The 25,541-nt window shown below is 47.3% G+C and overlaps 2 protein-coding genes across 3 annotated transcripts in view; one reads left to right on the top strand and one right to left on the bottom strand.

Moving 5' to 3' along the window:
* The window catches only part of LOC137630142 (uncharacterized), a 100,953-nt gene extending 95,349 nt beyond the window's left edge, over positions 1–5,604 (top strand). Inside the window, exon 4 of the mRNA XM_068361598.1 lies at positions 5,155–5,604. Within this exon, the coding sequence (XP_068217699.1) occupies positions 5,155–5,396 (242 nt within the window). The 3' untranslated portion in view covers positions 5,397–5,604. The remainder of the gene's footprint in view (positions 1–5,154) is intronic.
* The window catches only part of LOC137630140 (receptor-binding cancer antigen expressed on SiSo cells-like), an 81,291-nt gene continuing 61,345 nt past the window's right edge, over positions 5,596–25,541 (bottom strand). For both annotated transcript variants that reach the window (XM_068361597.1, XM_068361596.1), the window contains exons 4-5: positions 23,895–24,008; positions 5,596–5,949 (exon numbers count right to left, since the gene is read on the bottom strand). In XM_068361597.1, coding sequence (XP_068217698.1) covers positions 5,743–5,949; positions 23,895–24,008 — 321 coding nt within the window. In that variant the 3' untranslated portion in view covers positions 5,596–5,742. The remainder of the gene's footprint in view (positions 5,950–23,894; positions 24,009–25,541) is intronic.

Below are 25,541 nucleotides of genomic sequence, written 5' to 3'. Positions count from 1 at the left end.
TCGTCTAGGTACTGGATCAGCCTGATGCCCTGCTTGTGGGCCCAGGCTGATACTACGGTGACCACCCTCGTGAACACCTGAGGAGCCGTTGACAGTCCGAAGCAGAGAGTCCTGAACTGCAGAGACTGGAATCCCCACTTCACTTTGAGGAACTTCCTGCTGGAGGGATGCACGGGGATCTGAAAAGGTTGTTCTTGATGATCCATGGACATCATGAAATCCCCTTCCCTCAAGGCTGCTAGCACTCCTTGAGCCGGTGTATTTTGCCTAAAGGAGGACGGGGCTGGGGCACCGCTCCTGCGGGAGGGCCGCGGGGATGGTGCCAGGAAGTGGTGCCGTAGGTGGGTTGGCCATGTCCGCTGATGGTCTCCTATGGGAAGGACGTCTTGCCACTGACAGCCTGGGCTCCCCTGAGTCCTTAATTTTGCCAACTCTCTCCATAGTTTCTGCCTGCAGAGGTAACATGGTCTCACCCCACACTGGCGCATTCCTCCGAAACTTTGTTTCCCGTTCGGGAAGTTTACGGGAGATCCTGAAAGGACCTTGTCCCTCCTCCTTAACACCCAGTTTGCCGACTGGGTCAGGGGCTGGAAGGTAAGGGACTTCATCGTCTTCCCTCCCGAGCGAATGAGTTCTTGTAGAAGGGCCCGATTCCCTGGTACTGACAGGTTGAGAGATTGCCGGAACCCTGCCAGGGCGCACGCCCACTAGTCCAGCCAGGAGGTCACATTGACTATGTCTCGCAAGGTGTCCTCCATCATGGAGGCCACTGCTTGGGAGAAAATCACTGGTGCAGTGAGGGATCTGTCATCTGCACTCCCCTGGTTTAATGTTGCAAAGGCTTCTTCCAACGAGTGGGGACCTGCATGACGCCCGTCTGGAACATAGAATTTCTTCTGGGTCCTCAGTCCTGGCAGGAGCTTGAAGGACCCTTGGGCTCTTCGGGAGTTCTAATGTCCCCTCAACGTATTTATCGACGTGCTCCATGCCTAGTGCCACGTCCCACGCTAGGGCCAAGGATCGTTTCCGCTGGCCGGGGTTATCCACCATCCTCCCCAAACCTGAAAGCCAAGCCTGCTCTGATGACGGTTTAGGCTCGTCTAATCTGTGTGGTGACAGATCAGAGCCAAGACTTGTCTATAGGAGGATACTTAGCCGGGGGAACACTCGGCGTGTCTAACAAGCCCTCTACCACTTGATCTTCCGTGTCGGCTGCTGCATCCTCGAGCACGGATGGATCCATGGGGGCATCTGTATCCCTCACTTCTGGCTGGTCCGATGGAGTGGCTTCCTCCATCACGGATGGAGCCGGTGGGACGGAGGTAGCCGTCACGGGTCTACCCCCTCCCGGGGAAATCTGTGGGGTGTAAGTAGCCTGATATGCCAGTGAACTACTCCGATGCTTGGCTGGGGCTGGCCTGGCAACGGATATGGATGCCATGTTGCCGGGCTGAGCCAGCGGCTGCCTCCGTTGGACAGATGGAGCCGGTGACTTGCTGGGCAAAGGCAAGGTAAAGATTACATGTGTCAACGTCTGCATCCGACGGGCGGTCGGAGCCGAAGAGACACTGGGCAAAGATGCGGGGCCCTCTCCAGCGGCCACTGAGGCAGGCACTGGAGTGGCAAGAGCCCTGTTCGACCCGCTAGGGATGAAAGCCACTTTGCTTCCGTCACGGATGGAGCCGTCAGGACGGAGGTTGCCGTCATGGGTCTACCCCCTCCCGGGGAAATCCGTGGGGTGTAAGTACCCTGATATGTCAGTGGCCGCCTCTGATGCTTGGATGGGGCTGTCCGGGACGATGGCGCGGCTGGCTCCATCACGGATGGAGCCGTCATGGGTATGTCAGCGGCCGCCTCCGATGCTTGAATGGGGCTGGCCGGGACGATGGAGCGTCTGGCTCCATCGCGGATGGCGCCACCAAGACGGAGGTAGCCGTCATGGGTCTACCCCCTCCCGGGGAAATCCGTGGGGTGTGAGTACCCTGGTATACCAGCGGTTGACCACGAAGCCTGAATGGAGCTGTCGTGGTACCGGATATGGATGCCAAGCTGCCGAGTCAAGTCAGCGGCTGTCTCCGCTGGACGAGTGGAGCCGGTGACTTGCCGGGCAACGGCAAGGTAACGTTTATGTGTGCCAACGGCTGCATCCGATGAGCGGAAGAAGCCGAAGAGACACTGGGCACGGGGACGGCTCCAGCGGCCACCGGGGCCGGCACTGGAGTGGTAAGAGCCCTATTCGACCCGCTAGGGGGGAAAGCCACTTTAGCCCATTTCCTCTTGGAGGAATTCCTCTTCTTGCTCTTCTTCCTCGAGACCTTAGCCTTCCTAATGGAAGGGCCTACGAAAGAGCTGGACTTCCTCCTTTTAGACCTCTTCCGCTTCCTTCTCGTCTCTCGGGCGTCGGAGCCTTCCGACGCAAACGAGTCGTAGGACGAAGATGTATCTAAGGAGGGAAAAGAGGAAGAGGATCTCACTGAATCTCCTGAATCTTCTGTCAATAATGAAGGGTCTTGTAGATGTGCAACTGGCGTGATGGGCTGCCTGAAGGCCGACGGGAGCGTAGATGAGGGGGCCAGGGGCGTGCGTAGAGTCATCCGAGAAGCGAACCAGCCCGAGAATTCTCCCTCTGACGCATGGGTGATCTGAAGGACGTCCTAGGTGCCGTCCGTACATTGGAGTCGGGGTCTGAAGATCCTGTGGGCTGCCTCTCCTTGTCCATAACACCCCCGGTCACCGCTAAACCTGTAAGACACAGCCACGATGGAGGGGAAGGAGCCGTTCCTTGTGAGATTGCTAACTACACTTTGGTGTAATTGGTTGTATAACTACGTACTGTATTTATGCGTAACAATGTATTTATTATAATTGTACCTTTTACTCAAACTGTTGAGTACTGTAATTATTACTGTTTACCTATTACTGAAATCTACAATGTATATTTAGTTTCTGTTAAGGTGCCATACAGTTAAGTTTACATAATATATGAAATAACGAAATCTGTGTTCTCTCTTGCCCTGCCATGAAACAGAAATACAACATTCCTGACTTCCCCCACACCGGGTCTTCATTCGAGACGTGTCCTGCGGACACCAGAACCTCGTCTACAGTACACACTCCCGCCCCACTAGCAGACTCCCCACACGTCTGCGTAGGCACAATACACCCTAAATCATCAACATCAGACTCATGGGGAATGGCAATGGGCCGTTTCCCCGCAACAGACTTACCTCGTCCCCTACTCTGGATAGGGGAAGGGGAAGGAGAACCTCTCTCCGATGGGGCTTACCAGTCTTAGGCCCGGGACAGCGACGCTCGGATTCCAAAAGGAAAGCACTGGAACACCAAACAACACTACTGTAGTAATACTGTGAAAGGATGTGAATGGTAAGGCACAAAGAGATGGGGAAGCACAAAGGAAACACGTGGTAACACAAAGGCGGGTCGGACAGGATGAAGAGAGAGCGGCGAGATGTTATCTACACCGTGACCAATGCTTACTGGTGAGTCAGACCTAGCAGCACACTCTCGGCGCTGACCCAGGGTCGCCTCCGGGCGAGTATCCATCCACCACGGGGCGACCTAACAAGGGAAACGGAGATGGGGGAACTTTGCAAAATTCTTGGTCGGATAGGGAGGAGATCCCAGATACTCCTAAGAAAATAGTTTGAGGTAAGTACTCCGTGTTGGAACAAATATGTTTTAATGTTGTTAATGTTTTTAAAGAAATTTATTTTCATTTTCATTACTTCTTATTTCGTTTATTTATTTCCTTTCCTCACTGGGCTATTTTTTCCTGTTGGAGCCCTTGGGCTTATAGCATCTTGCTTTTCCAACTAGAGTTGTAGCTTAGCTAGTAATGATAATAATAATAGGAGGAAAGTAGCCACTGAACATTGCCGTAGTTAACCCCTTGAGGGGGAAGAATTGTTTGGTAATCTCAGTGTTGTCAGGTGTATGAGGACAGAGGAGAATATGTAAAGAATAGGCCAGACTATTCGGTGTATGTGTAGGCAAAAGGAAGTTGAGCAACAACGAGAGAGAAGGATCCAATGTAGTACTGTCTGGCCAGTCAAATGACCCAATAACTCTAGTGGTAATATCTCAACAGGTGGCTGGTGCCCTGGCCAACCTACTATCAAATGGGGATCCTGCTGTGCACCACGCTTTAACACCTCCAGAAGCTGGTAATTCATAGGGAAATTGGAAAGTCCCAAATATAGCCTCAACCATGAAGAGCGTCAAGGGAAGACTCCTCACAGGGGAAACAACGGGGTCCTCCAATTCCGGAGATTATCCTGGGGTCAAAGGCACATCACTCTTACCCGATGTTGGGTGGAGGGGGGAGTTCCTGTGGAAGAAGAACAAAGTCCAGGTTTCTTGGCCTTCGAGGCAGAGCTCGGGATTGAATAATCCCTCTTCAGTTTCTTTGGCAGAACTGCTCCCACGGGAGGATGGGCACTCCTGACAATCACTACAAGGAGACTTCTCTATGTAGGAGTGTCCTCTGCATGGATGGCAAAGCTTGCGCGGGGGAACGGAATGTGCCATAAGAGTGGCTAGCCATGCCTGAGCAAACCCAAATGATGCTTCTTCAAAAACAGCACAATCACACCTGTAAAGAGAAAGAGAACAAAGTTAGTACTGTACAGCCGATTCAACAAAAAATGGAAAGGCAGCCGAGAACTTCTGCTCTTTACTGTGGCCAAATTAAAGTGGTTCAGGTTGTGAGTGAGCGAGTGGACCGGGAGTATCCACCGCTACTGCCGGGAGGTTGGCTGCCACCTCGCTTAGAGTTTTTATGGCCAGAACGCCAGCTTGTGCTGTAAAACCTAGTAAAGAACGAGGGTTTGTATTCATGTCAGAACAAATTTAGTTCATACTACTGTATGTGGAGTATAAACATTATGGTTTTATGTTGTGAAGGTCACTAATGTAATGCTTTATTATCAAATTGACATTTCCAGTAACCATATCAAAGTTAAAATTAGATAGACTTGCCTCTTATTTAATCACTGTAAATTAATTTTCTCCTGAATATGTCATGTCCATGAGAATATAGTAAAACAACTAACGTTTGGTTATTTATGAGTCTTGAAATTAAATACTTCTGAATATTTTATAGTAACAATGATAAATACATTGTATTTTTTTCAGGGGAAACCAATTCTTCTTTAGAAAGAAACCTCTCGAAAGCTTTCCAAGAACCATTGGTGAAGAAGACCTCCCACATGGCAAACCTCATTACCTCTGTTCCAGCGGCTCAGACATCTACATTTGCAGCTAATGCAGCCTTGAACAGTGTGATGTCAAACCTTTCTAATATAGATTTAATGTTACAAGGATTGAGTCACATCAATGCTTTTGATACGTTAAAGTCACAACCTTATTCTTTGTGAAGCAAAACAATTCAAAATCAAATTTTTGAGATTATGTAAATACTTTACCCTCTCTAAGATATATTTGTTTGTAGCTGTAGAGAATCGTTAACTACAAAAGTTTTTGACAATTTTTTAATGTACTGTGGTAACAAAGTAGTGCATATTCAATATAAATCTTTCCATATACTTTATTATAGAATTTTAAAGCAAACATAGATAACAATCACCATGGCTTTATTAATACCTTAAAACTAGTGCACAGCATATATAGTACATATAAATATGCATGATAAAAAAAATTCTGTCTTTCATAAATGGATCACAAGCTAAATCATTACTCTAGTCATTTGTATAATTTTGGGCCCTATGAAAGCTTTGTGCTAATTTTGGAAGCAGCAAGTTTATTTGTTCGCTGAGCATCTTTCTCAGCCTTTCGTCTCAATTGTTCTAATCTTCGTTGTTCTCTTTCATGTTGTCTTTTCTCTTGCAGTGCCAAATCTAGGTCTGCTTCTTCTGCAGCTTCACCTTCCCATCCACTGCAATCTTCTACCCACTCTTCAAGTTCAGAGGACTGAAAGAAAAACATTGTTTTTATTATATATGTTTTATGAAGACACCACAAGTTGAAGCATGCATTTCTACAATGTATCCAAGCTACACCAACTTGTCCAGATCAAAATGGAAAGGACTTCAACTGAATTTGTCAAACAGCTACCTAGGCATCACTCCATGCCTCATGCTTCCATTCTTTTGATGGGAAAACTAGTTCCTATGGGTATACAAATGTTTCATCCTTTAAAATGGAGATGTGTCTTCACTGGAATTGGAACGAACACTAGATAGAACACTAAATTATAAGGTCGCTGTTTATTAACAGGTGGGCCAAATGTGAAGTCCAGTAGTTGGGCTGGAATTCCTAACCACCTAACACAGAAAAGCAACTTATGTCTGGTCATGGCAGATAAGGATGCTATAAGTGTTGATTTTTATTTTTAAGAGCAATCTTGCCTGTAAACGGAAGTGCACCAAAAGTTAAGCATGTGATGATTGAATTTTGTTTTTTGGGATATGACCTTCAAAATACAATGTGTTGTGTAGCTTTACTATAAGTTGCCTATTAGCAGCATCCTCCCCTTTACTGTGCTGTTCTACCTTTTCTGATCAGGACACAATATTTTAGTGTAAATCGTCTTGCTTCATGGTAGTTCTCTCCTTGGGAAGGAGTTACCTGATTTAGACTGAGTTTTGCCTGTATTCGCTAAGTTTTGAAAATTGTCTGTCTGGCATGCTCACTTGATGACAAGTATTCCCAGTGCTTCCTTTGTGACTAAACCCACAGTGTAGTGGTTTGTGTTGTGGCAGAGAAAGCTCTTGTAGCAGCTTCCTTCTAAGAGGTAGTGCATTCATTATTGGTTGCTCATACCTTGACTTCACTGGGAAGAAAAGACGGTTGGCTAGGGGAAGAAGATTTCATCCTCTCTTCTTCCTTTACCCATCTCTTCCTTCCTTGAAAAGACAATGATGAGGATCATAGTTGCGTGGGAAGGCCTTTTGCTAAAAGTTTCCTGGGACTTACAGCAAATGCTCTCCTACTTTGGGAAGGAGTGATGGTACTCACTCATTAACTGGAATCTCTGAGGCCTGTAAAGTGCGCATGAGCCAGTGTTACGGTTAGCGCTGTTGCATCAGGAGCAGGTGAGGAGTCCTAGTTTGACAGAACACCAGCATAGTAGGCCAGGGGGGTGTGAATGCATGCACCAACATTTCTTCTTCCTATTGTGAAATAGATTTTGTTCCAACACAAATACAAACGCTCATTCTTCAAGTGTACACAGCCATAAAAACTTGAATGAGGGGGCAAGCGGGAGAGGCTCCCGCTTGGCCCACGACTCACTATCTTCACTATTTTGACTTGGCTACTGGAGAGAGCAGACATGCTCGGTGCTCCTCTGTTTCTGTGCATCGGGCTATAATTAACTTTGTTTTCTTTCTCTTTTCAGGTGTGCTTGCGCTATTTTCCCGAGGAAACAGCATGTTGATCTGTCCCGGTATGGACGGCCGTCTTTGTGGCACCTTACGTTCCCCTTTGGAGACTGAACCTCACCAGCTTTGCCCTTCGTGCAGAGGACACTCCTGCACGGAGGCGTCACCCTGCGACAAGTGTCGGAAGTGGCCATTCTCACAATGGGAGCGTTTCGGCAGAAGGAGGAAGTAGTCTAAAAGGGGCTCTTTGACCCCAAGCTCTTCTTTGAAGGCCAAGAAGCGAAGACTTTCTTCTTCTTCTGCAAGAAACCTATTAACTCGTCTTCTTCCAGAGCTAAGTTAGACATAACGGATGTGCCTTTAACCACTGGACGACTCTTGAGCCTGGAGGCCTCTGTTACACCCTTCTATCAATGAAAGTCCTCCCTTGATGCCCTTTATGGGCTATGACCTTTGTAAGAAATTTTGTGTTCTCCTTTGAAGGACAAACTGTTAGAGGAGTTGAAACATAGTGAACAGCAGGACCCTCCACCTCCTCCTGAAGAGGTCGGCCTAGGCAGTTCCTCCTCCCATGCCAATGGAAGGGATCCCCTTCCCTTGTTCTTTGTGCCCTTTGCTTCATCCTAAGCAGTTCCTCCTCCACCTGAGGTTCTACAGGTTGTTGCCCTCGGGATAACAATCTTGCGAAGGTGCCTGGTGAGCCCGCTTAGCTTTCAAGGTCACCCCAGGAAACCCTGGTAGACACCCTCATGTTTGTGCGTGGTTTGCCATGCTTGACCTATTTCATAATCTTCTCGTATGCGTGCTTGCGGTTACTCGGCACCTCACTCTAGCTCTTTGGGTGCTTGCGGTTACTCGGCACCTCACTCTAGCTCTTTGGGTGCTTTCGGTTACTCGGCACCTCACTCTAGCTCCTTGGAGCGAGCAGGGGAGTGCCCCGCCTGCATCCTGTAGTCCTACAATGATATGTAGATCCCACCAAAACACCCTCACTTACCATCAGTAGGTCAAGCTCGGGAGGAGCCCACCCTTGCATACATACATACATTACCCGAGGACAGGTAAATTCGTAACTCCGTATTAGGAGAGAAAGTTCCAGTGAAGAGGAAATGTCTACTCCATTCAATCTAAAGGGAGGACTCGATGCTGAGCGATAGCCTTTTACTGCCGAAACTGAAAGGAGCATTTCCTCTCGCAGATATACAAAGAACTCCACTATTGCTGGAACAGTGGCTTCGAGAGGCGAGATACCCCTTCCACGACACCAACACACCAACCACAGAAGACGTTCCACTTCACCTGGTAGAATGCTGCTGCTGACTTTTGCAGGTGTCCAGACATTCTTTTCGCAACTTGTTGCGAAAAGCCTCTCTGAGAGAGATGCTGGAAAGTCTTCAGGCGTGAAGTTGATTCACCCTTCTCTGTATTAGGGGCCTTAAAGCAAGTTAGCCGTGGGAGAGCGCCATTAGAATGTCGGAGTACTAGTCTGAGCCTTCGTGGTCATCACTCTCTAGGGGGGCCAAAATCAAGATATGATTCTCGTTCCTCTCCAAAGAGGGGAATAAGACCAAGTGAAGCTCTCCACTGTCCTTCCTAAGGGTGCAGGTTGACCCCCAAAGCTTGAACTTCTTGTGAACTCCTCTGGAGGAGGAGACTGGTGGATGTCTTCTTATCCCTTGATGTCCTAAGCTCGGGATCTGAAGGAAGCTGCTGGAGGCTCTCATCATCCCTTCTCTAACTGTAAGAGAGCAAGGAGACTTGAAGACCGTGCCTAAAAATATGGCTTACAAATTTATGCAAGGTTCAATTTGGGTAACCTTTCCCTCCTTCTAAAATCTATATCACATAAATATGGAAAGAGCAGGATCCATACACATGGGGGAAATTTACATCCTAGCCCCTTCCCCTGTCTTGAACCTTGATGGAAAAATGAGAACACCTCCACTGAGCCTTCAGAGAACAAGGGGAGGAGACTGGTGGATGCCTTTCTATCCCTTGATGTCCTAGGCTTGGGATCTGCATGGATTTTATCCGTTCCGAAGGAAGCTGCTGGAGGCCCTCATCATCCCTTCTCAAACTGTAAGAAAGAGAGCAAGGAGACTCAAGACCGTGCCTAATAATAAGGCTTGCAAATTCATGCAAGGTTCAATTTGAGTAACCTTTCCCTCTTTCTAAAATCTATATCACATAAATATGGAAAGAGGAGGATCCATACATATGGGGGAAATCTACATGCTAGCCCCTTCCCCTGTGTCTTGAACCTTGGAGGAAAAATGAGAACACCTCCATTCCAAATATTCTACTATATTCCCAAACAATTCTTTGTACGTGAAATTATTGCACTACAGGTGAATAATATTCATGGGTTATTCACTTATCCATTATCATCTTTCTATTGATTAAAGTCATAAGATCATAAAACTGACATTAAGGGGTTATTGATTAGTCTAACCTAAATGAGGTCGGAAAATTCAAATAAAATCACATATTTTTAGTAATTTGTATTTTTCTTAACATACTTACCGAGAACTACTTTCTTAGGAGGTACCTGGAATCTCCTCTCAACTGACCAGAATTTTGTGTAGTTTACCCTCCTTCCATTTTCTGTGAAGACTACCCCAAGCGGAAGGATACGTGCCCTGAGGCTAGTCCCGAGCCAGGTCGCGCGTTAGCTTGGGTCTTGACCCTCAGTAAGTTCTTGGATGTTAAAAATAACTAAGGGTCAGAAAGGCACTCGGGGAAGGAAGGGAGGGCCATTACCCGAAAGTAGTTCTCAGTAAGTATGTTAGGAAAAATACAAATTACTAAAAATTTGTGATTTGTTCCAACAGAGACTTAACTCGAACTACTTTCTTAGGAGACTTACACTTTAGGAGGTGGGAGTGTCTACCTGACCTAGACTCAACTAAGCAGAACGGCTGAGAACCTAGATAGGAGACTAGGTTCTAAGGTTGACGGAAAACGAAACGTAGGAAAACTACAAAAAGAGCTCACACTAGTGTCTAAGTACTCACCCTTAAAATACTTCTTGCTGCTGTGTCCAGTGATGAAACTGTGAATCCATGTCTTGATCAGTCTCTACTTGGTCAAATCTCCGGGGAAAGAAGAGAAAAAAGAAGACAAGGGGAAAAGGGAAAACAAAAGTGTCTCTTTTTGGTCTTGATAATCGCGATTATACCTGGGGCTTTGGCCGTTAAATCGCTTGGAGCATGGAGATGACTGTGCCTATAGAGAACCCGTCTAGAGACTTCCTCGAACATTCTTTGAGATAGTGGGCTGTGAACGTAGATTGGTTCGACCAGGTGCCTGCCTTGAGGATCTGCACTACTACCATGTTTCTCTCAAAGGCAAGAGCGGTACTAATACCTCTAATGTCATGTGGTCTGGGCTTACCTGGAAGGGGAAGACCGGCACTACTATAGGCCTTGATGATTACCAGTCGAAGCCAAAAGGAGATGGTATTCTTAGAGATCGGCTTTCTCACTGTGCCCGTGGAGACGAAGAAGTTCTTGATGCCAGGACGGAGACTAGCAGTCCTTTCTAAATATTTCCTTAAGGCCCTGACTGGACACAACTTCAAATCTTCCGGATTACCTGACCGAGGAATTGCTGGAACAGTAAACCCTTCGAATCTCGGATCCCAGACAGCTGGATTTTGTGTTTTAGCCACAAACGTAGGAACGAACTTGATTGAGACCTCTCGCCAACCTCTTGTGTGCGAGACTTCGTAGGACAAGCCATGGATCTTGCCCACCCTCTTAGCTGAAGCCAAGGCTAACAAGAAGACCGTCTTGAGCGTGAGATTTCTATCCACCATGTCTTTCAAAGGTTCAAAGGGTGGCTCACTCAGCATTTTCAGAACCCTAGCTACATCCCATTGTGGCACCCTGGAGGCTTGAGGAGAGCAGGTTTGCTCAAAGCTCCTGATGAGCATAGAGATGTTCCTAGAGGAACCCAGGTTAATGCCTTTCAAGAGGAAAACTTGACCTAACGCTGCACGGACTCCCTTCATGGCTGGAATTGACATGCCCGCCACGTCCCTGAGATGTACGAGGAAATCCGCAATGTCAGGAATCGAGGATCCTAGGGGCTTGATGTTTCTGGAGGCGCACCATTTCGTGAAAGTGGCCCATTTTGCCTGGTACACCGCTGCCGATGAGTGCCTCAGATAACGAGACATTCTTTCAGCTGTTCATGCCAAATAACCTTCTTTCCTCAGGAGCCGCTGGATAACCTCCACGCGTGAAGGCGCAGAGATAGTGGATTGTCGTGGAACCTTTGGAAGTGTCGTTGCCTTAGGAGATCTGGTCTGTTTGGCAGAGGCCACGGGGGAAGGCACGCCAACTCTCTTAGGTCTGCGAACCATTCCCTCTCCGGCAGCAAGGCGCTACCAGTCATCCTTAGATTGAGAGCTGTTCTTACTCTGTTGAGCACTTGCCTGATCAGTGTGAAGAGAGGGAAGGCGTGCACGTTGAGATTGTCCCACCTGTGTTGAAAGGCGTTTTCCAATGCCGCCTTTGGGTCTGGGACAGGAGAACAGCCTGGTCGCGAAGAGGTCCATCACCGGCGAACCCCACTTTTGGATGGCGAGACTTGCTACCTCTGGATGAAGGGACCACTCGATCCCTACTACTTGGCCCATCCTGCTGAGTCCGTCGGCTAGGACATTCCTCTTTCCCGGAATGAATCTCGCCGTTATTACGACTTGTTCCGACTCGGCCCAATCCAGAATCTCCAGCGTGAGGTCGCACAACTCCTTCAATTTTAGGCCAACTTGCTTCCTTATGTAGGCTACTACTGTGGCGTTGTCGCACATTAATGCCACTGTTTCCCCTTAGAAGACCGACGAATTGAAGGCACGCTTTCTGAACGGCCTTCATCTCCAGGACATTGATATGCTGTGTCTTTTCCACCTCCGTCCAAGAACCCCTTGTTGACTCCCCGCGAAGGTGAGCTCCCCATCCTTCCTTGGAGGCATCCGTGAAGAGGAGCATTTCCGGGGGCTCCGCCGCGAAGGGCATCCCCTTGAGGGTGTTTGCTCGATCTCTCCACCACTCCAAGGATTGCTTTCTCCCTGGAAGAACAGGAATTACTTTGTAGGGAGACTCTACAGTAGAGTCCCTTCAGGTTCCATTGGATGGCCCTGAGTTTCATCCTCCCTTGGGGAACCAGCTTCTCCCAAGACACCAGATGTCCTATCAATCTCTGCCAATCCTTCGCTTTCCTGGGCTGGCCCGATAGGAAGGGACGGAGGATCTGGTCCAAGTTGTTCAGCCTCTCTTCCGATGGGAAGACTCTCACTAGTCGGGAGTCTAGAACCATCCCCAAGCACGTCATCCTGGTGGAGGGAGACAGGTGAGACTTCTCCAGGTTGATGGTGATACCCAGAACCTTGCAGAATTGCATTAGCTCCGCACCTTGTTCCTTCAAAACTGCCTCTGAGGAAGAAAGGAGTAACCAGTCGTCCAGGTAGCGAATCAGACGAATTCCCCGTTCGTGAGCCCATACAGAGACAGTCATGAAGATTATCGTGAAGATTTGGGGCGCTGTCGACAGGCTGAAGCAGTCTTGAATTGCAAGATCTGGGTATCACACTTCACCCGAAGGTACTTTCTGCTGGAGGGGTGAATGGGGATCTGGAAATAGGCGTCCTTGAGATCTATGGAAATCATGAAGTCCCCCCTCCCTCAAGGACTCCAGGACCGACTTCGGGGTGTCCATCTTGAAGCTGGTCTTGCACACAAACTTGTTGAGGGCCGACAGATCTATGACTGGTCTCCAACCCCCCCGTCGCTTTCTCCACTAGAAAGAGGCGGCTGTAGAAACCTGGACCCGGCTGCAGCACTGTTTCCATTTCCCCTTTCGCTAACATAGTGGAGGCCTCTTCTTTTAAGGTCTCCCTCTTCAAGGGGTCCATGGGAGCTAACCACTCCGCCTGACTTGTTGGGATAAGGGGTGGAGGGTCTGCCAGGAACGGGAGCCTGTACCCCTCTTTTAACACTGTTACCGTCCAGGGTTCCGCTCCGTGATTCTTCCATGCTTGCCAAAATCGTTTGAGGCACCCCCCCTTCCTGAGGCTTGGGCAGGAGGGGGGGGGGCCTCTCAACCTACCTCCTTCTGGAGAAGCGACCTGACCGGCCTCTCCTGGAAGCTGAGTGGGCTGTTCTATAGGAGGCTGGGGCTGTGGGATCGCCCCTGCGGGAGGGCTGCGAAGGGTGAGACCACAGGGCAGCCGGGGCCTCTCTCCTCACCTGGCTAGGAGGGGCCCGAGACGTCGAAGGTCCATCCGGAGGAGGCCTTCTGTAAGTGGGCCTCCTCATGGTATGTGGTCTGGGAGTGTTCACTTCCTTTCGTTTCGACAGTTTCTCCACCACTTCCTCCGTCTGTTTTAAGGGGAAGAGTCCGTCACCCCACACAGAAAGGTTCCTCAAGGACCTCGCCTCCCTGTCCGGTATACGCCTGGACAATTTATTTAAGATCGTGTCCCCTCGTCGCAGAACCCAATTGGCGGATAACGCTAGGGACTGAAAAGTTAGGAACTTCAAGGCTCGTCCTCCGGAGCTGATAAGTTCCTTCAGCAGTGCTTGGTTGGACGACACTGCAGAGTCAGTAGAAGCCTGGATGCCTACAAGTGTCGAGGCCCACCAGTCTAACCAAGAGGCGACGTTGACGAGATATTTGGACATCTCCTCCATCATCGTAGCTTCCAATGGAGAAAAACAGATAGGAGCTGAGGAAGCCCTGTCCTCCGAAGTTCCCTGACCTAAGACTTCCAAGGAGTCTTCCACTTTGCTGGCACCTTGTGGCTGTCCTTCCATCCAGTAGTACTTACTCTGGGACTTCAACCCCTGGAGTAACTTGGAGGACCCTTAACCCTTGGAACCTTGAGCGTTTCGTGCCACAACCTTGTCAATGTGAGCACAGCCAAGTCTCACATCTCTGGCTACAGGTAGGGCTAAGGAGGGCTTCTGTTGGATGGGCTCCTCCATTAGTCTATTAAGGCTAGACCGCCAGGCATCCTCGTCTGCAGGCAGTGGTTCCTCGATCCTGTGGTGATGGCGAATCAAACCAATGACCCTCCTATAAGCGGAGTCCACCGCTGGCGCGGTTTCAGTATCGCCGTCCGCGGTTGAGGAACTGTACTGAAGGAGACCTTCGCACCAATCTGTGGTCTGAGGATGGGCATTGCGGAGGGCCTGGGCACCTCCGTCCTCCGTTTGCTTTTCTTCAAAGGGGAAGAGGTTTCCGTGGGCTTGCCCGACGAAGGAAGCCGTTCCTCCATATCGCTCGGCTGAGCTAACTCGACGAGGCTGCCCATCCGAAAAGGCAACTCCCTCCGCTGGGCGGAAAGGGAAGCCCGTTTCAAGGTCTTATGCCTGTCGGAAGAGTTCCTTGGATCTTTGTGAGGGTCAATTCTATGGCTGGTGGAGGCCCTTCTAGGAGGACTGTCTCCAGGAAGCCAACCCGCAGCGCTCGGTAGAGTAGTAAAGTCCGCGAGCTTACTGCGGGGAACGAGGACCCATTGCTCCTTCGGCGAAGTACTCCTCCTGGGTTTCTTCTTCGGGGACCTTGACCGCTTCTTCCTATGCCGTGACCTAGAGCGGGACCTCGAGGGGGAGCGCCGTCTCCTGGATCTGTTCCTCCTCCAATGGTGTCTTCTCCACGCCTCCTCCTCCTCCGACAACGATGAGCCTACCTCCGAGGACCCTGACGACTCCTCGTAACAACTCCGAGAGACGGGAATGTCCGCTTTCGCCATTTTCTGGGTTCCGGATGTCGAAGGCTGAAGGAAAACGTTGGGAACCGCCGATAGAGGGGCTGGGAGAGATATCGGACGATCAACGTTCTGGAACCAGGACTCAAGGCCGTCCTCCCCCCTCAAGGGTAACCTACAGGGAGTTCTCGGGGGCCCCCATCCGAGGGGATCTTCTAACGGCGAACCTTCTTTTCCTGGGGCGCCTTCAGCTGCGGAGGCGCCTGAAACATAAATCCACGATGCTGATGAAGATACAGGGACATCCTTATTCCACATAGGGTCGTCCGTAGAGACGTGCCCCCCATGCACAAGGGCATCGTCCTGCGGACCCTCACTAATAAAACTATAACAGGCCCCCACTTGCCTGTAAAGGATCAGCAACCCCAGAATCCCGAAGACACGACTCCTGGGGAAGAACCATTGGCTTCTTCCCCGCAACGGACTTACCTCGTCCCCTACTCTGGGTAGGGGATGAAGAAGGGACCCTGTCAGACTTCTCTCCTGTAGACGTCGCAGGCGAAGAAATGCTGGACTTCCTGGGCAAACGTTTAGACGACTTCTTCTTCTTAGTCCCAAACTTCACCCACTGCATTTCATTCCACAACACACACTCCGGACACGTGTCTGAAGGAGAGCAAACTCTACCCCTGCACGAAGAGCAAAGGGAGTGCGGGTCCACCTCAGGCTTAGATAAGAACGCACCACACGATTTTCTAGCCTTAGGCCCAGGACAACGGCGATGATGCTCCATACCGCACTAGCACAATACCGCAAGACACAGGAACGCAGCGGGAAAGGATAATAAGGGCAAGAGAACACTTCACAAACACAAGGGAATGAGACAAGGAGAGCGTCGAGATGATGTCACGACGCGACCAGATAACTTACTGAGGGTCGAGACCCAAGCTAACGCGCGACCTGGCTCGGGACTAGCCTCAGGGCACGTATCCTTCCGCCTAGGGGTAGTCCTCACAGAAAACGGAAGTAGGGTAAACTACACAAAACTTTGGTCGGTTGAGAGGAGATTCCAAGTACCTCCTAAGAAAGTAGTTCGAGCTAAGTCTCTGTGTTGGAACAAATAATATTTGGACAACAATTAGACTAGATCAAAAGTTCTGTATAATTTCATGACTATTAAGTGTACATAAACACTTCCAATTTGATAGTGGAAAGCATCATATGCCAGCAACTGAACAGATCAAACATTTGTATGTTTGGCTAGTGTATGAAAAAAAATCTAGACTGTGTTACAGCAAGGGATTACACTTTTAAAACTTTTAGTAAAAATAAGGGGGAAAATTTCATAAAACTGGAATAGGTGATAAGATACGAAAACTAAAACACCTCCAGGCTGTCAAGAACGCTGGGAAGTGTGTGAAGTGAAAGGCAACTTATGTTATATGGGTCGATAGCATATACAGTACAGTATAAACAAAACAAATTTATTGAAGGCAATCTTGAACAATAAATTAATCATCCCTGTTACTGTAAAGCTAATATTAAGAATACTGTACTGCAGTGGGCTGATGGTGCCTCTGAATTTAAGGATCTCTCTAATACACAATGAGCCTATGCTTTACATGTTGAAAGAATGGACCTTGAGAAGAGGAGACAATATTCTTTGATATTTCATGTCATATTGTATTCCCTGTTCTAGCCTTTTACAGGAAAGTTCATGGATAACACACAGCAAATTAACATGAAATAAGAATTAAGTTGCTCTAAGTCATAGTCTACATTTACAAATAGGGAAACATCTGACAGCATAGCATGAAAGAATGTAAATATGAAAAATTAAAAATAACATGACAAATTCGTAGATAAATTGTATTTTTCCTAACTATACAATCCTTAGCTATTTATTAGGGGTTATACTTTTGGCAAAGCTGAAATGACGACCCTTTAAAACTTAGCGAGGGTTAACTACCCACACCACTAGTTAGCAGGGGTAGGGGGGGGGGGGGAGTAGCTTGCTACCACTCCCATTCACACACCTGTGATTTAGTCACTTTGCTTGGAGGTAGGACTTCAAGGGGGATAGGGATGGCGGGCAAGTTTGTATAAATAGCTAAGGTTTGTATAGTTAGGAAAAATACAAATTATCTACGAATTTGTCATTTGTTCCGTAACTGGAATACAAACCACGCTATTTATTAGGGGTGACTTACCCATTAGGAAGAGTGGACGTCCCTGCCAATCTGGCTTTTGGCTTTGCCCGGGGGCTCCTTATCTGAGAATGTTAGTACTCAAAAATAGGGAGTCCCTGCCCTCACTAAAACCTTGCTACGCAAGGTCCGTGGCCTACGCAAGCTGTGTGTTGAGACGGGCAGAAGTGTGACTATCTAGGTAAAGTTATTCCGAGTCTATGTAGGAAAAACCTGATGGAACCAAGACTTTCCCAATACCACCACGCAAGGTATGGGGACGCAACAGTATTAGCTTGATACTAGGTACACAAGGGAGTATGGTTTACCTGCAGTGGTTTGAGGTCAGCTTATGCAGAGAACCCAGGATGCTGCTTTCCCCACGAGAGGGTAGGATGAAGAAAAGAATAAGAGCCAGTCAAATCTTTTCATTCACGCAGACTAAAACTGGGTAACAGTGCCCTCATCCTTCTGCTACTTGTCCAATAAGGAGCTTGAGGTATACAACCAGCTGTTGTACAGCCAGCACTGGACTGATAGAGATCGTATCGAGTTCCTGTGGGTCACGTCTTGCAGGAGAAAGGTTGTGAAAGTCACCTGGAGCATTCACATCCTTTCTTGTAAAACCTGCATCACAGAGTAATCTGCTAAGAAGGACCAGGGGCATAGTTATGCCCCCTGACACTGTGAGTCATCATGTCAAGATGATGTTTCAGTGATCCTCCTCTAGTCTCTCCCAGCGCTGATGACAAGAGAAGGGACCTGGTGGGCTGTTGCCGTTTTCTTTAGGTAAAGTCTCATACCTTACCCTGGGTACAGTAACGGATGATCTGGATCATCCGTTACTGAGTGGAGACTTGTGTAGGATCTGTCACCTCTGGAAACTGTGTCTAGCAACATACTCAGGGACGAAACTGAACATTGTCTTTCGCCGTTCTCAATAATGGGCAATGTTGAAAGAGAGACCATGAAGTTCCTTGACTCGTATGGTTGCTGTCCAAGTGTGTAGGAACATTGTGTTCTTAAATCAGGAGAAAATTTGTTGCCTGGTGAAGTGGAACATAAGGAGGTCCCTTTAGGGATCGGAGAATTTGAACCATCTTCCGAGAGGAAGGTCTCAATTCCGACTGGGGAAAGGCAAGTTGTAAGTCCGTATGAGTTAGGAAAAGTCTATCGATGAGAGGGTGTCCCTTTCTTTCAGTTTGAAGGTGAAAGATCAAGGTTGAGTGATCATCTTTACCTGTCAAAACTGAATAGGGGGTCTTTTCCTCTTGTATATACTCGAGGATTCCGCTATTGCTGGAATCGAGGTATCAAGTGGAGAGACATACTTTCACATGACACCAACCACACAAGACGTTATACTGCCTGGTAGACTGATGCTGAGGAATTCCTCAGATATCTAGACAACCTTTTTGCAAAGAGGTATTGGGTAGTCTCCAGGCATACAATCATAGCAAAACTATAGCTTGTGGTAATCTGTCGAAGTGGGTTGTCTGTGATGTGGAGAGGGTTTTCTTGGAGACTATCAGGAGCTGCAAAAGGTTTGGAAACTGTTCTGCATAATGCCATAGCGGAGCAAGGAGAGTCCCTGAGAGGTTGACCGATGTTCTAACCTTCTTGAGTGCCCTTCTCCAGATAAAACAGGGACGAGACATAAACATCATTGTTGTACCCACTGTTGTTGCCAGAGAGCCCTGGGGTCTAGGGCTGGGAAGCAACGGCAGCCTGAGATTCAGGAGCGATGTGAACAGATCCCTAGATGGAGGACCTCGTAAAGTCGGAACTTTGTCGGCTACAAGGCGATCCAAAGTCCATTCAGTATACCTTATCTGAGATGCTGTGCACAGATTGTCGGCGAGCATGTTCTTCTAGTCTGGAATGAAGCGGGCTGACAGTGGTATGGAACGGACTTTGGCCCATCTTAGTGTTTATACTGTTAGATGGGAAGAGGCTACGAGCAAGTTCCTTCTTGCTTGTCGATGTGAGTCTCTATGTGGTGTGTGGTGTGTCATCCATCATATTACTGAGTGGTCTGTTAGGAACCGATGAGGCTGCTGAAGGACCGGAAAGTTGGCCTTCATCTCTTAAGAGATTTAAGTGAAGGTACTTTCATACTCTGTCCAGAGGGCTGAGGTCATGTGGTGCAGCACTATGGTCTCTCCTCTCTTCTTTTGATGTGTTCTAAGCACAACCTCAAGTCCGAGGGGTGGGGAAGGATGAGAAGGTTATGCCACCCTGTAGATTCTCAACTGACACCCATCCCTTGAGGTTTGTCCAAACTTCTGGTCCCATGGGGGTCAGAATGTTTGGGGGATCGAGGGTCTGATTCCAGTCCGACTCAAGTCCCTTTGGAATGGGAGTCGTTCTCATTTCGAGAAGGTTTTGTGGAGATTGGTGTCTAGAATCATTCCCAGATACACCAGTCTTCTGAGAGGGAAGTAGGGAAGACTTCCGCAGGTTTACCCTGATCACTGGATCTTGGTAAAAAGACTAGAAGTTCCGGTGTTAATGCAAGATTGCCACTGAGTCTGCTAAGGTCAGTCAGTCGTCCCAAGACAGAGGAGACAGAAGCCGATCCTGTGAGACCAGGATGGGTGTAGTGGAAAGACCAAAGCACAGTGCCTTGAACTGGTGTTTCTTGTTTGTCTAGACTGAATCTTCCAACCTTCGTAGATGGATGGTTTGGACCGGTTTGGACCTGGGAGTAAGTGTCCTTTAGGTTCAGTGTGCAAATGAAGACCTGAGGTCTTAGCCCTTGTTCGAACTCCAACATGGTGTGGACCTCGACCCAAAGGGACAGCTCCTTGAGGATCCTTTTGCACACGGAAGATTGTCGACGCTGGAGTCTTTTGACTCGTGTCGTAAAGGATCAGGCGCCATACCCAGTGTAAGAATTCTTCTCTGAGAGAGAATTCCTTTAACTAACAGAAAGAAGGCAACGTTTAGCCTTACCATGCGCCCTGATGGGATTAATGCTATTCCTTAGAATAGAATCAATCTGGCGAATGTTAATCAATGGTTAAGTGTTGGGTATCGTGGTTACTGTGCAGTTGGAGAGTGCTCGCAAGTATTTCCCTGTCGACAAGCCGTTAATGAGGGTTGTTGAACGTTTGCCGATCACTTTAGTGTGATGGCGAACAGCCAGTAGCGAGAAGTATGTTGTATACCTTCTGATCTAGGAAACTACAGGAAGAGGTTGACTAGTAAGTTCGAGTCACGAACTGCAAGATGACCGATGAATCGGTGGTCTGTGAGCCGATGGTGAGTTAGAGATTAGCAAGCTGATTAAAGTCCACCCTGGTTGGTCAGAGATGAGCAAGCTGAAGATGGTCTGGTCAGAGATCAGTGAGCTGAGTTCAATGATTATTGGTGATAGGAAATGCTAGCAATTGGAGATTGTTAGTCATTGGAGGGACTAGAGGTCAAAGATCAGCATTGAGCTAGCAATTGGTGATCTGGTGCTCGGTGACCTAGCGATCAGTAAACTGTGAACTAGCCATCAGAAAACAGTGATCTAGAGATCAGACTGTTGATGCTTTCCTGTTTGCTGACGTTGGTCTATCAAGGAAAAATAAAGAAACTTCAGAAGAAACAGGGACCAAGGATTGCCCGCTTCGATTCCCCTTGTAAGATGGAATCTTTGGGATCATGAATCCTTCTGTGAAGCCTTATTCCTCTTTTCCCGGTGGCAATGTTGTGTGTTTGCGGGGACGAATGGGGCAATGGTGATCTGTAGAAAAAGTTTTATTCCTTTTTACTGCTTATTGCGTGTGTGTGTAGGAGAGTACTGGAGCGATGGCACACAGGATAATGCTGGTGCTCAATTTCTGCCTGGAGAGCAGGCAAGTGCTGGCTTTCAGGCGAGAGCTGGTGCATTGGATCTGCGTGCCCTGACTCTTTGGCAAGAGCTGGCGCATTGGATCCGAGACCGCAACTGCGCAGGTGGGCGCAGAAAAGTGCGGAAGAGAGCTGGCGCGCAGTAAGGCACTGTGTAGTTTTGTGCAGTCTCCCTAGAATGCACCGAAGCATGTGACTGGTTGCGCAAGGGCGGGTGCATTGGTGCATGCGTGAGAGTACTACGTGGAGATAGCTGGCGCGTGCGTGCGGAAGATCATTGGCGTCGGCGCGCGGAAGATCATTGGCGTCGGCGCGCGCAAGAGCATCAGTGCTCACGCGCGCATGCGCACGCGCAAGACTATTGGCTTGCGTGCGAGCGCGGAAGACCATCGGCGCGTGCGGAAGACCGCCGGGGCGTGCGGAAGACCGTCGGCGCACACGAAGGTAGCGCTAGTAGGTTGGCAAGTCAGCTGGCAGGACGACCAGAAACTGGGATGAGGCCTTTGTAAGGGAAACATCCACCGATGGGGACCGTAAAAAGGTCCGAGTTAGAGTCCAGGACCGAAGTCCAAAGAACTAAGTTGCAGCGCAAGGTTGCGCTGGTAGGTCTGCTGGTATGATGATCAGGAAATGATGAGCAGCGTGATCCTTCGATGACGTGTCTCTTTGAGTGGCCTCTCGCGAACGAGAGAGGTAAACACCTCGTAGAAGAGACTTGAAGAAGCCTGTGATGACGCCCATGAGACCGATGGATCAGCAAGCTGACTGTTAACAGTAGCTATCCTTCAAAGAGGAGTCTCTATGAGTGGCCTCTCTCACGAACAGGAGAGGGGACCACTTCGTAGAAGAGACTAGAAGACGGCCACTGAGGGCTGGTGGATTAGTAAGCTGACCTTTAACAGTAGCGATGCTCCTAAGAGGAGTCTCTATGAGTGGCCTCTCTCGCGAACGAGAGAAGTGAACACTTCGTAGAAGAGACTAGAAGACACCCATTGAAGGCCGGTGGATCAGCAAGCTGACCTTTAACAGTAGCAATCCTCCGAAGAGGAGAGAGATTTGCCAAGACTGTGCTCTGCCAGTGAAGGAAGAGAAACTCAGCAACAGGGGAGAGAAGTCTGGGCAAAGGCAGCAACAGCAATCGGAGACGATGAATTTATTAAGCTGGTTCACATGCTAAACATCTCTGGAACCTAGAAGATGGAAATCTTCCTAGATCACGAACTCGTTCTGGGCGCTTCTCTTATATAAGCTGCATGATGAGGGTGGAGTGCACTGGGTGGCGAGGCGCAGCCTGCTGTCTGATGAAGAAGGCGCGATGGTCTGGATTGCCCGGGGGAAAGGCGAGAACTCCTGTACTCGGCAACAGCACAGGATGAGGCGAGGCTGAAGCGTGTTGAACTTGCAGAGGGCCAGCAACATAATGAATCATACTTGGAGGGGCTAGGGAAAGGCGGGGGCGAAGGCAGGCGCCATCTTTAAGTCCGACGTGGCAGAGACCACTCCAGGGAGGATCTAACCCGCGAAAAGGAAAGGTGGTCCCCAAGAGGAACAAGAACATGCATCGGACTTTGTCCCTCCCTCTGCAGGCTAAGCGAATTCAGAACAAGGGGGAGCCCTGTCGTCGGCGGCAGAAGATACGGCAAACAAAGACGGAGAACTTGGGTCTGGGAACATAAGCGTCGGACATGGAAGCACGGAACTCCTCAAGCATGAAACTTTCGGAGCCTTTCGGAGGAAGATCCAGGTCCACCTCTGAGGAAACTGGATTGCTCTTCCTCTCTCCTCCTGACTGTAACAGCTCAAAGAGACATTCGATGGAGGACCAACGACACCAAGGGAAAGCTAAGTCTGCAATAAATTGTCAATAGAGAAGGACTTGCTAGCAGAGAAGAGTGGCGCCACTTCGCTAGGGAAAGTGGTAGCATCCTTCAAACCTAAGGGTTGCCCTGGAGTTAAATGGTCAACACCCTAGGAGATTGAGTGAGAAGGAGCTTCAGAAAGAGTTTGAAGGATTGAAGAAGTAGTAGGTTTCTTCGACTTCGAGGATGACCCCGAAGGAGAAGAATCCCTCTTCACCTTCTTGTGCTTCCTTCTAAACCTCTCCCACTGGGAGGATGATCACTCCCAACAATCCTCACAAGTGTCATCTTGATCACAAGGTCGTCCTCAGCAGGCTGGACACAACAAATAGTGGGTCAGTCTCGACCACGCATTTGCGCCCTTCAAGTCCAGAACACGTCTGCATGACGACCAGAAGCAGTAACACAAATATGAAACAGAGAAAGCAAAAAAGTTGAGTAAATATGGCAGTCAGTGTGGGGAGTGGAGAGAGACAAATGTCCACTCTCAACCGAGCCAAAAGTAAAAGTGATGAGGGGGTTAGCTGGTAATAACTCCCTAACTACCGTCGGGGTAGTTACACCTCGCTAAATATCTTATGGCTACTGTTCCAGCTTCGGCGAAAGTATATTCCCTATAAAGAGCGAAAGGGTTTGTATTTAGTATCAGAACAAATATATTTTAGTGATCTGAAATAGTTTTACAGTACAGTATTATTTTCAAAGTCTATTGTGTAGATACATTAAAGGTCTCAAAATGTTTGAATTGTTAACAGCTGCCTTTTTCCATAAATTTGGGCAAAGGTTGCAGTGTCTGGGGCATTAAAAAATCTCAGATCAACCTATATATGATATATAAGTTTGTGGTAAATATAACCTACAGTACTTTAAGTTTAAAATCACACATTTCAATTGTATTTTCATCTCAAATTCAGCTTATTCAATTAAGTCTCACCTGCAGTAATGAGTCAGCCAGAGAAAAAGATAATCTATTGGACAATACTTGTTCTTCCTCTGGTCGCTCCAATATCACAACTTGTGGTTTCTTCTCTATTTTTGGGGTTAGATCCTGAAAGGAAAGCAAGATATAGAGTAGAGTTCTGGAAGCACTTATAATTTGAAGCATAGCTATCTTCATGCATAAATTTTCAGGGTTCACAAGTATTTGAATAATGAAAATGAAACATACAATAAAATGTATTTTAAAACTAATTCCTTATGCTCTGGAAACTAAAATTTTTCACCAAATGGCCAAACGATTTTATTTTCTAGTAAATTTGACTAAATGAAATTTAAAAAATACTTTTTTAAAAAATTTATGATGTTTATAATAGTAGCCAAATACAGCCAAAAAATGTCATAAAAGATAAAAGTTTTACATTGTTAGATATGGTTGAAGTATCATATAATGAATTAAGGCTACTTATGAATATTTTCTATAGCATGTATTTTGCTACATGCTAAATACTAGTCTAATTAACCAGCTCTTTAAATACCTTAGAGTAACATGTAATAATATAAAGAATTACTAACATGTGATTTTCCTTAGCAATAATCTTAATACCTATAGTATCATTATTTCAGTGTCTTTTTACAGAAAGTGAAGAGTTCTTATCACTAATACATATTCGTACCAATTTGCAATTTTCCTGAAACCTAATCAAATACATATGACAAGGAGATTGATCTAGTTCTTAAACAAACTGGAAAAAGATGCATTTTGTCTTTCTAAAAGGAAATAATTTCATAATGTTCATTATTTTATGCCAGATTTTCTTAGATTTGTCTCCTTACTTGTCTTTGTCTTGCTAAGTTTTTGTGAGGAACTATTCCTCATCCATTCTCACTCATATCCATACCATTTGTTTGTGTATTTTCCAGTCAACAGACACCTCATCTCTCTCCAACTTCCTCATTTGTAATAAAATATTCCTAATGTTTACCCTATGAATCTAATCATTCTGTGGTCACAGCTCATCAAAATACCCTCCTTTTTCTTTGTCATTGTCCATATATCTAATTCAATGATTTTTTATTACTAATGGAAAACCTATATACTGTATATTCTTGTGAAAAGGACAACCCCATGTAAAGGGCAAACTCCAAAATTTCCTTTACAAAAAGTTATCATCATATTCCCCATGTAATGGGCAAATGGCAATTTCAATGCCAGTAAAGTTATTTCTGCACTTTTATTTTAAATCGTTTACCACACACATTTAAAATCTGTATTTACAACATCTTTACTTGAAGTCTTAATTATCACTTGCATGTGTAAATGTGTTCGTTTGTACGTTATGATCACCAATGAAACGTAAACAACACGTTTTCTGTTTTAGATGGCATTTTTAGGAAAAAAAATGATATAAAATTGCTCTTATTTAATTCATTTTGAATTTCTAAGGATAAAGTAAAAAAAAACATTAATAATAACAATATTATTACATAACCAATACTTGACAAGTTATCTGTTGCTGCAAAAGCTAACCTATACACAGATGTGTATATGAGTTGGTTTTTTCGTTATGATCGGCGATAGAATGTAAACATATCAATAGTTTTGGTTTTAGGTGGCGTGTTTAGCAAAATCCTGATATAAAAT

Source organism: Palaemon carinicauda, chromosome 38 (assembly GCF_036898095.1).
Source record: "Palaemon carinicauda isolate YSFRI2023 chromosome 38, ASM3689809v2, whole genome shotgun sequence".
Classification (NCBI taxonomy): Eukaryota; Metazoa; Arthropoda; class Malacostraca; order Decapoda; family Palaemonidae; genus Palaemon; species Palaemon carinicauda.
The sequence above is the reverse complement of the archived record's forward strand: the minus strand, read 5'-3'. Positions and strand labels throughout refer to the sequence as shown.